The sequence below is a fragment of the Gymnodraco acuticeps genome, unplaced genomic scaffold (genome assembly GCF_902827175.1).
Source record: "Gymnodraco acuticeps unplaced genomic scaffold, fGymAcu1.1, whole genome shotgun sequence".
In the NCBI taxonomy this organism is placed as follows: domain Eukaryota; kingdom Metazoa; phylum Chordata; class Actinopteri; order Perciformes; family Bathydraconidae; genus Gymnodraco; species Gymnodraco acuticeps.
The window spans coordinates 8,557-20,296 of record NW_022991700.1 but is presented as its reverse complement, the minus strand read 5'-3'; the positions used below and the strand labels follow the sequence as shown (position 1 = coordinate 20,296).

Sequence of the window (11,740 nt, the reverse complement as noted above, 5' to 3'; positions counted from 1 at the left end):
GATCTTTACGTAGGAAAATGACAGCTCATTAAAGGTCTAAAGTGAAGCTTCACACCTGTGAAGCCCTCTCTCAGACTCTTCAGAGGTGTGGGCTGTGATAGGGACCCTCTACACGGCTCTTCAAAGGATGATGACATGTCAGGGATTGAAAATAAAGGCCAAGGGTTGTGCAGAGAGGTGCGGGACATTTTCTGTGAAGTGCAGGGCATTTTCTCAAGTATCACCATGCTTTCATCTCGCTTATGGGGTGTTTGTTAGATGTGATGCGCATGTGGATTGAAAAGCAAACATTGCAGCAGATATCACAGAAGGATATTATTTGTATGTAATGCTTTGATTTATCCTGATTATAGCACTCTGCAGGAGATACATCCGCCACTGGATGGCGCACAAGGACTTTATTGGACTCGTGGAAACGCTTGTTTAAATCTGAAATTAGTAACATATAGGCCACCATGCATGCTGAATGTGCCATGCAACAGCTGCGTTAAACGCTGCAACCCCTTTCATTTCAGATTAATCAGGGAGTGACATGAGAAACTCACAGCATATAACAGACATATGAGAGCCAGGGATCTCTGCAGTCCCCAGGGGCCCCGAGCTCACTACATCGAACTGATTCATATGTAAACAAAACCATAAATCCACGCATGTGCTCTTAATCGAAGGATCCAGTGGGGAGTCCTGTTGCAGTGGCTACACACAAAGAATGGGCGTGAGTTGTCCCTCGAAAGGGAGCCCAGAGACCCTTGCTGTTTTAGCACCAGCGATCTGAGTGCTCACTTCACAGTCTGCGAGAGGCAGCGCGCATTACAGCGGGATGGATGGCACAGGTAGGTCGTGATTTACCTTTTCTCCACAGAAATGCCTGCAAAGTGCTTGTTTCACCATAAAGCGCGAGGGGAAAGGGATGGCTTTAACAGTATTTTCCTTGGACATGGTGACCAAGTGTTGCCTTTAGTTACAATTAGCAGAATTAGTTGATTTGATAACTACGGGACAAATCAAAGATGGGCATTTTTAGATATGTTATTTCATGGCAGCGACTGCCTTTCATTTTACGCACGATTGCCGTTTTTACGCAGATAGAAAATACTCAAGTTTAAAGTCTAAACTGTGTGAAATTGTTTTCCCACTGCTGTCTGATACGAGCATTCTGATTTTGTGTCTTAAATCATCAGGATTTACAACAACAGTTGTCTGAATACTCTCCCCAAATCAACTAAGACGCCCAGGAGGGAGGGGAGTCACAGCCGGAACGCGTCTGTGTGTCAGAGGCTGTTTGAGAGAGTGAGGCAGCATCACAGCTAGAGGAAGAGAGAGAGAGAGAGAGGAAGAGAAATCTGGACCAGGTGATCGAGTACTAACAAACCTCCAAGGGGCTGCCGGGTTGTATCAGTGTGCACGGGATCAGCGGACCGACCATGGTGCCCGCACGCTGCCCGGGACCCTGTGCCTCCCTGGCACTGGTCCTCCTCTTGGGATGCGGCGTGGTTTTCTGCGGCCAAAACGACACGGAGCCCATCGTGCTGGAAGGGAAGTGTCTCGTGGTGTGCGACTCGAACCCCTCTTCGGACGGGGTCACTTCCTCACTTGGCATATCAGTCCGCTCCGCTGGCGCAAAGGTGGCTTTCTCCGCCGTGCGTGGAACCAACCACGAGCCATCAGATATGAGCAACACGTCTATGACCATCTACTTTGACCAGGTCAGATATTCGTTGAATTAAAGACTAGCATAATTCCGGCAAAAGTCGAAAAATAAATCAGATATGTTAGCTCCATTGCATCTTTATTTATTTATGTCTAGCATGTATTTGCCGTGGGCGATAAGGACGAGTTAAAGGTTATGTTTCATTGATTTCCTATCACTGCTCTCGCTCTGTGTGATCTGAGCCCTGAGTATCTCTAACCTTAAGAACATAATCCTGTTTTCCTTTGAAAATGATTCATTGGATGCTGTGCGTAATTGACGCGATCCAGAGACGCGCTGTCAAAGGGAATGGTAATCCATGCAGGATCATTGATCACAGGCGAGGCCACGGCCGCATTGACAGGTGCTTTGTGTTGCTTTTTCTCGGATGTTCCACTTCGTTGTCACGGCTCAGGTCTTTGGACAGCGGCCTGTTATACGCATCACATTTGGAACCATCCCAAAGTGCAGCCTTAAGACATTTGGCACGCCAGAATCAGAATGCCTCTCAGTAAAGTCACAAAAAAAGATTGCTACAAATCCAGCTGTTGTGTTAAATGAAGCATGCAGATGGTTACATAAATAAATATCTCATGTCATGCCTTTCTTGGTCACAGGTTTTAGTGAACATCGGCAACCATTTCGATCTCAAAGCAAGTGTGTTCCTGGCTCCGAGGAGGGGGATCTATAGTTTCAGCTTTCACGTGGTGAAGGTGTACAACAGACAAACCATACAGGTGAGCACTAATGAAACAAATGGTCTGCGTTTAGCCTCTGATAGATCCTGAGACTAAAGTGCCCCTCTCCTGCAGGTGAACTTGCTGCAGAATGATTATCCGGTGATATCAGCCTTCGCCGGGGACCAGGACGTGACGAGAGAGGCGGCCAGTAACGGAGTACTGCTGATGGTGGAGCGCGAGGACCGTGTCTCTCTGAAGCTGGAGCGAGGCACCTTAATGGGCGGATGGAAATACTCCACCTTCTCAGGCTTTCTAGTCTTTCCTCTATAATCTAATCGGCGATTATCCACGTCGCACGGGACTCTGCCTAGGTTGAGGAAACAAAAAGAAAAAACGAAAAAAAACAACATGCCATTTATTTTCAACTTAAATAACTGTCAGCCAAGGAAGCCGACGAATATCTGTATACCTACACTCGTCCACTATCTAGTCAAATATGAACGTTTCCTTGGAGTTTCATATATTCAAATCCATCAGTCAACTTCTACGCGATCTGGATGATTTAACGTGATGATCGGCCACTGCTTGTCCGGAATGTGGATTTTTTTTTTCTTGCTTGGGAAAACAAAACTTTGCCAACAGACAAACGGGTGGGCAAAACGGACAAGGGAGAAGATGGAGAGTGGACAGGCCGACTGTGTTATGCTCTATTTTATGTTTGTATAGCCTTAAAGAATATATGGTTTCCGTCCAAGTGCAGTATATGGAATTATGGACAACAAGAGAAGAAGTGCTTTCACGCCCCAGGCATTTTTTTTGCACGAATGGAAGTTTTTACTTTATGTTTTGTGCTGTCAATGGTGTTGCGTTTGGATGCTGAACATATTGAAAATAGGCCGCCGACGAGTTTATTAAAAAGAAAAAAAGGCGACATATGTCAGCCACCAGAGACGACTTAGAGCCCTTTTACTAAAGAATAATCATATAATTTATAAAGTACATATTCACATAATTGTGTGTTCTACATTTCGGAATCTGCGTAGCTTTGACTGATTTAATGTTCAGTGACGTTGCTCACCAAATGTACATTGTGGAAATAATAGAAGAATCCCTAAATGTCCCGCTTAATAAAATATATTGTATTGTATAGGCTCGCGCATTTATCGATTTTATTCACATGATTTTGCATTTTATAGGAAACGGGGAATTCTTTTGAATAAGCAGTGAGAGTCTCTGTCTGCTGGATTAGCGTGGAGGCCTCAGGGTCTCTGTCCGAGGTGCTGAAATACTGCTGCACTCCTCGTTCAAAAAGACTCAGCAGCAGCACTTGTTACACATTAAGAAATACATTACATACTTTTTCACAAGGCAAAAAACGTATAGAGATGGACAGTTATGAGAGAATATGATTTCTGGCAAGAAAATACTGAGAACCAAGTTCCAACAAAACATTGGATCCCCTTTACGCAGCGACCGAGAGCTAAAGGGATGCAGAGAAATGCTTCCTCTTAGCATATAACACAACCCACAATTGAAAGAAATGCACTTTTGATCACATAGGTTCGATGCTGGAATGATAAATAGGTTTCACAATTGGTATAAGGTCTATATTGTAGTTCCACAGAGCGCAACGAGTCCCCACTCTGTGTAAGTGTTTTCTGGGGACTATCTAGTTTGAAAACTAAAAACAAAAATGGATGAGTTTGGATGAGTCCGCCCCCACGCGCAGACATACATAAAACTACCAGCTTCTCTCTCTCTCTCTCTCTCTCACACTCTCACTCTCACTCTCACCCACCCACACCCTCCCAAAACAAACACACACACACACACACACACACACACACACACACACACACACACACACACACACACACACACACACACACACACAACACACACACACACACTAAATTCAAGGCCCCTCTGAATCTGAATCCAAGCAGAGAAGTGACTTGTGCCAGACTCTGTTTATTTGAGTAATACAAAATAACTTCCTCAAATCAGAAAATGTAGCTCACATTCAAAGAGAAACATGTTCGTTTTGAGAAATTCTCCAGTAATAATATATTGTGTTTAATGTATCTAATCTCAGCATCTAAAACTCTACAAAAAACATTGTGTGTTAAAAAAAAAGCTATGAGGACACTTGCTGGGTTTTTATGAAGCACGACTATGAGCTGAATCCTTTATTGATCTCTCCTTGTTAAATCTGTACGGGTTGCAGATGAGTTTGGATCAATCTGGGTGTGGACGGAGCGAAAGCAAAATCTCTGCTGCAGCTCAATATCAGAAAGGAGTCCCTACTGTTCTGCACGACTATGGAAGTTGCAGTGAAGTTGTCTTTTAATTGTACAAGTCAATATAGTCTAACTGGTGTGAGGCTAATGGGTCAAAGGTCAACTTCGTTTTGACACATTTACACAAGTATTTAACTTTTTCTTAAACTGCTGTGAAGGTTAGGGTTAGGGTTGCTTTGTTAACACACATTGAAACATATGGACGTTGGGCTTTGGTGTGCTTGCGAACAGCTCCTTAATGAAACAGTGAGAGAAAATTAAATAAGAGTCATTGGGGAAAACAATTACTTGCGGACAAAGGAGGATACACTGCAGAAATGTTGTTCTGGTTTAACAACAGTGTGTTCTTTTTTCAATCAAACCTAAATCGGCTCCAGACGTTGGTTGTGCGGCTTCAGAAATATTTTCTTTAGTGAATTAACCAAGAAATCCAAACAGGAAGTCGTTGTGTGGGAACAAAATGTCCATTTAAAACTAAGCCAGCATGACATTGGCAAGGAAAACATGTAGTTTGTGAGAAATGGAGACAATCTTCCAGGAGAGCCTTAACACGTAATGCTAATCCTTACACAATGCACTGAAACACAAAACAAGAACACAGAGAAGTGTGATATAATTAATGGCATCACACGTGTGAGCATCTGGAAACCTGAGATTGCATGATTGCTTCTCTACGTGGCAATTTTCTTTTTTATGTATACACACACCTTCATCGTGTGTGTAACAGAGCTCAGCTGAGAACAAAGACCTGCTGATGCCAGCAACAGGAAGCACAAAGCTGCACAACCTGCCAGAGACTCCGAGCCGGTTGGAGACTGTGTTGAATTGGACTATAAAGTGCTAATGGTGCCCATGTTGGAATGAAAAGTGTGTTTCCAAATGATCCCCCTTAGATAATTAAAGCAGCCGTCAAGCATAACGCAAAAGAGAAGTGGAAACAAAAACACTTTCTAATATTCTAATAATCTGATTGGTTGAAATACAACTTTCATAGATGGGATTATTAGAAAGCAAGATGTTCTTTGAGCTCAGTGTTTCATCTCGAAATGCTTTTTCCTAGCTATCCACATGTTGTATAAAAGGTCATTTAATTCTTACAATGGACCAACTGGGACTTTTTGTTTGTAGCTCAAAAATAAAGTCCCTAATGTTTGAAGCTATGTGGCTTTATAAAACGAGTCCACCCAAAAGCACAATCAGTCTTTAAACACGGGGTCCATTTTCTTTTAGGAAGCACAGATGGCATTTTACGGCTCTTTGTAGGCCTCATGCAGATAATCACCAAACTTGTCGACGCTGTTAAAAAGCCCTGAACACATTCTGCCTTTTTCAGAGCATCATATAATAATAATAATATATTTTATTTCTATAGCGCTTTTCTTGAACCCAAAGACGCATATGTCCTTCATTGGTGTTTCTAAAGATTGTCCTTGTGATACGCAACCTTTGAGGATGTGTCCTTTAAATTGTACGACTCCAGGACATCAGATCAGAGGCCGGCCCTCGCATTGGCAACTCAATTATGCAACACACTCATCACACGGATGTCATCTCTGGTTCTCATGCAGAATGTCAGTTATTCATTAATGAGGTTGTTTTAGTGTGTAAACTGCACATTTACACTTAGACCCGTTATGCACACACACACACACACACACACACACACACACACACACACACACACACACACACACACACACACACACACACACACACACACACACACACATCACAGTGGGTGTAATTCCGGCTCATTCAGCCCTGAACAAAGTGGCTCATATTTGGAGACGTCTAAACATATCTTCAATTCGCTGCACGGAGAGAAACATTAAAACCGTTTTCAGCAATAAGACAGTTTTCAGTCGTTCTTTGAAGTTTATGACAGCTTTGACGTTCATTCCAGCTCCTGTGGTCTCTAAACATTTCATTACATCGCCTTTGCTTATCTTCAGTGGGCGATTTGTTCAGTTTTAACAGGGATGATAGTTGGCAGGTAGAGTGTCGTCTTTTCTCTGGTGTTTTTTTTACACTATAAGAAAAATGAATGTGCATACAAGCTCAGTGCCATCCTCCTCTCCCTCCCAGGATTAAGAAGAAATACTTATTTGTAGTGAATGACAAAGTCCTGTTTTCAGCATTAAGCAAAAGCAACATCTCATTTGTATTCTGTTCTAATACTTATTAATAATCTTGCTTTTTGTGGCACAAGCCAATGTTCGTGTGAAGACATTTCCACTCTTCATCCACCCTGACATAATGCACCGTTTGAGTCATAGCCTAGTTGCTATGCACATTGTTCATTTAGCTTCACACATGTGTTCTCCTCACGTTATGCAGTCTGAGATTTAGAGCTAAAAACCCTTAAATCTATATTTCTGTAATTAGATTTGATGTCCTATATAATATGTTTTCACATTGTAGGTAGCAGAGATGGGGTTTTTTGTCACGCGAAATGGACTTTAGACTCAATAAAATCAAAAAGGACTTCTTACTCAAGTTGGGGCTCCACCTGGAATTGTGCTTTTAACCTCAAATGTATTGACTCCTTTCACTAGGCCTGACGATTAAAACTTATTTTGTTCCAAAAGGGCAAAGAGTAAAATCAATTGCCTTCATTTCCTGAATCAATTAACATGAGAGCTACCATTTCCCAACAAGTGGACACTTAATGCCCTCAATCCATTTTGTTTAAGCAGACAGCGTCCAATCAAGTTGAACAACTAACATTACGTTACAGGACTAAGAAATGACACTAAATATACTTTAGTTGGGTACAAAAACTATGGTCAACACATACTTAATCGCAGTGTTTAATGTGCAAGGTCTATATTGGTAAAGAGCCCTTTATGACAGACTCAAATCTTAAAGTTTAGCACGTTGCAAAGTATTAGCTTTAAGTGTCTTGAGATGTTTCTGTGCAGAAAGACTAGGTCTCCTCCTCTAGTAGGCAGTATAAATAAATTGCCACTTTCACCTTGAAACAGCTCCTCACTTTATAAAGAGTTCTTTACAGAATCCACCAACATGAGGATGGCTTTGACCTCGAATATAGATCCTTTTAGAATCTAAAGCATAGAGAATCTCTCGTCTTTAGACCCAACATTGACTCCAGAGGTGAAGGAAACATGTTGACACTGAGAGACCTTTAGAAAGAGCTTCCTGATCCATCTTCAATGCTAGTTTAAAAGTATTGAGCATCGTGAGTCATTGTCTCTAACTGTTCACTTCGCTGGGGTCAGATGGACTAATGAAGCCAAGTTTACTCCACATTTGAGCTTAGCTTTCCACAAGTCTTTTTCAGTGTAGAAGGTATCATTCAGCCAAAGGAAAGAGAGAGCCTCACAAGATTTGCTTTTGATTGCAGACGAGTTAAATGCATTGGTATGCATGAGACGAAAAAGCCCTGAGAGAAGGTGTCTCTTTTTCCATACACTCATTTTCTCTCAGTCCTTGTCCCCGTTATGGCTGAAATTGCCTTAAGTGTAATTGTGTGTGTGAATACGCCTTTCACAGCATTATTTGTATTCAAGCTGTTCTCAGGCTAACCTACAGGCGCTTCCTTTTCTTCTGAAATGACGCTTAGGGGCCTGCTCCATCTAATATCTAATGTGGCTTCTAGTTAAAAGGAAACGCATACTGGATGTCAGGATTTATTACCACTGTTAATGGTCCAGACCTCCGTAAAACCTTTCTCCATACTAGGCTCCATTCCAAACGGGCCGTGCTAATTTCACAGATTGTAAAGGCAGTATTTTGTCTGCAAGGCATGGCATAACACCACCTGTGCGCTCTCCAGATTAAACATTATATTTCTATCCTAATCAAAAGACTAGGTCATATCTTTGAGACACCTTAGACTTTGTTGCTTCAGTCGAGGTAGTGCGGTGACCTAGCTAATTTGCACTTGAATGGAAAGACTGATGCAAACGGAGAAAACCCCGAGAGGATAACATGTGGCGGTGGCTTGTTAATAATGCATTTGTTTGCCAAACAAATAAATAGACGCATAACACAGACGAACATCAGTCACTGAACCGCTTCTGTGAGCAGGCCAACCCCTGAAGAAAAGGAGGGGGGGGGGGGGGAAGATGGAGAAAGTCTGTTTATTCCTTCTGCCACTGCCTGCAATATCCATACTGCTGAAACACGCAATTCCCCAAAGAAAATACAACCTCACGCAGACAGTAAGCAGGAAGCTCATATGAACAACTCCTTGATACATCATCCGTCTGCACATTAGAGTCAGGCACAGCAAGCCTGAGAGAGGAAGCATCCATAACCAGTTTCACTACGTTCATTAGAAATGGGAAAAACTGTGGCTCAGCACAAACAGCACAGGGAGACCACACACACACACACACACACACACACACACACACACACACACACACACACACACACACACACACACACACACACACACACACACACACACGCACAGAAGCAGCAATATGACTATTTTTACAGGTGTAGCTGTGGATTCTGGGTATGGTAATTTTATGGATCATTTGGACGGGGATATGACACTGGGTTTAATAAGGTTACATGTATTGCCACAGGAACCAGAAATAGACTATCACCACACACACAGCCAAGAAAGCAGTATATGTTATATTGCTAATGGAAATACATAACTCAATATTTGAGGTGTTTTTCAGTTTGTTTTCTGAGCCGATGGGACCGGAGAGGACCATGAAACCAGGATGCACATGTAAGTGCTTTTTCCTTCCTTTCTTTGTATGCACGGGTCTTTACGAGAGTGTGCTTTTGCAAATATATTTAGCAGAAGAAACAGCTAAATAAAAAGCATCCTCCCTTCACGTGATTCCAGTCACCCTACAAAGGTTAAAGCAACATTATTTGAATAATGTACTTATGACAACACCTTTAAAATCATCTTAATGCTACACAAATATGATAAAACTCTGTTACTCTGCATAGGGTAGGTCTCATGGGAGAAGTGCAAAATACGTCACTGTTTTAAGTTCATTTTGGTCAAACTGCATATATTTCACAGAATAGATATTTTCCGGTGATTTACTGTGTTTTCCTGAAGGACAGAAAGCTTAACTTCATCAAATCAAATCAAGTTTTATTTATAGCACATTTATAAACGATTTTTGGTGGAGCCAAAGTGCTGTACATAAAATACAAATAGCCTACAGTAGAGACACTTTACAGCAATTACAACAGCACAGATTGTTCAGAATAGTGTGAGAAAAACGACACCCTCTGTCCTTAGACCCTCTGTCCTTAGACCCTCTGTCCTCAGACCCTCTGTTCTCAGACCCTCTGTCCTTAGACCCTCTGTCCTCAGACCCTCACATCTTACAAGGAAACACTTCCAGAGAAAACCCAGAGTTTAAAGGGAACATGGGAGAAACCTCAGGGAGAGCAACAGAGGAGGGATCCCTCTCCCAGGACGGACAGACGTGCAATAGATGCCGTGTGTAAATCGAAGAGATAATACATTTTACAGCATATAGACCGAATGTTAGGAAATGCATGTGTCTGTAATAAGAAGATGAATCCACGAGGATGTCAGCTACAATCCTGAGGAAGCCATCAGGGAAGCAGCATGACGAGACCCAAGGCAGGACCGCAGAGACAGGTTCAGCCACGACCCGAAGTCCACGACTTAATCCAGAACTCAGGATAGAGGATCCAGGACACAGGACTACAGCAAGAGGATCAGCCTCGACTCCGGATCCCGGCGTAGATATAGATACAAAACAAGAACAAAGATTTGGCTGGGTTAATCGGAACAAGAGAATACACAGACACGGACACAGAGGGTCATTGGATAAAAGTTATTCTTGATAACCCTCTAGAAAGATCTCATGAACTTCCCCACTCAATCAATCAAGACCCGAGCAGTTATATTAGATATAGATAAGAAACAGAGAGAGGGAGCACAACAACCTATCTCTTCGTCAGATGCACTCCCCCGCTTATCTAAGCGACTCTGTACCCCGTTACCCTACAAGGCCAAAGACCAGCAGAGGGAACCGTTACCCTCTACAAGGCCATAGACCAGCAGAGGGAACCGTTACCCTCTACAAGGCCAAAGACCAGCAGAGGGAACCGTTACCCTCTACAAGGCCATAGACCAGCAGAGGGAACCGTTACCCTCTACAAGGCCAAAGACCAGCAGAGGGAACCGTTACCCTCTACAAGGCCATAGACCAGCAGAGGGAACCGTTACCCTCTACAAGGCCAAAGACCAGCAGAGGGAACCGTTACCCTCTACAAGGCCATAGACCAGCAGAGGGAACCGTTACCCTCTACAAGGCCATAGACCAGCAGAGGGAACCGTTACCCTCTACAAGGCCATAGACCAGCAGAGGGGACCGTTACCCGCTACAAGGCCATAGACCAGCAGAGGGGACCGTTACCCTCTACAAGGCCATAGACCAGCAGAGGGGACCGTTACCCCCTACAAGGCCATAGACCAGCAGAGGGAAAATGGGGGGTGGGTAAGGGTAAGGGTTTTTAAGAATAAACCACAAGGGTCTAAAAAATAAAAAAAAGATGAAATATAAGGGTACTATATTTTAAGTAATCCTATCTACTAACTAGTAATCCTAGTTCATGCTAAACTAACGCTAACCGCTAGCATTGCTGCCGTTTTCTAGCTTGCTATGTCCTTCGTTGTCGCACTTGCTAGCCTTTGAGCTATATTAGCAAGGTTTCCTCCAGCTTTTTAACTTTTCAGAGTTTTACGGGGGCGTGGTTTGCAATTCGCCCAGCCAATAGAAATTGGTACTTTTTTCTCCCCAGGAGAGTCCCACCCAGAGGCTGCGCTAGACTTTTTCGCTGCCCGTCATTTTGACGGACAGGATCGTAAAACTTCCGTAAAAATCCAGAATTACCCGTCGGCCATTACACAACTCTGACGCATGTGAACTGCGCATAACACGGCGCAGTTCACATGCGCCGTGTAATGCATGGATGCTGCACCTCGCGGGAGCGTGCACAGCGTAAAGCTGTGCGTCACCCCTCCACCGTTCCCGGAAATGCATCCGTGGAGGAGCCGTGGAGGAACCATCAGTGTCTCCTCGGTTATAGCT

At 43.2% G+C, this 11,740-nt stretch overlaps 1 protein-coding gene across 1 annotated transcript; it reads left to right on the top strand.

Moving 5' to 3' along the window:
* Positions 1-593: 593 nt before the first annotated feature.
* On the top strand, positions 594-3,517 carry cbln2b (cerebellin 2b precursor). The gene is made up of 4 exons (XM_034198811.1): positions 594-833; positions 1,182-1,706; positions 2,308-2,427; positions 2,503-3,517. The coding sequence occupies exons 2-4, from the start codon at positions 1,425-1,427 to the stop codon at positions 2,698-2,700; spliced, it is 600 nt and encodes a 199-aa protein (XP_034054702.1). The 5' UTR covers positions 594-833; positions 1,182-1,424; the 3' UTR covers positions 2,701-3,517.
* The last annotated feature ends 8,223 nt before the right edge of the window (positions 3,518-11,740 follow it).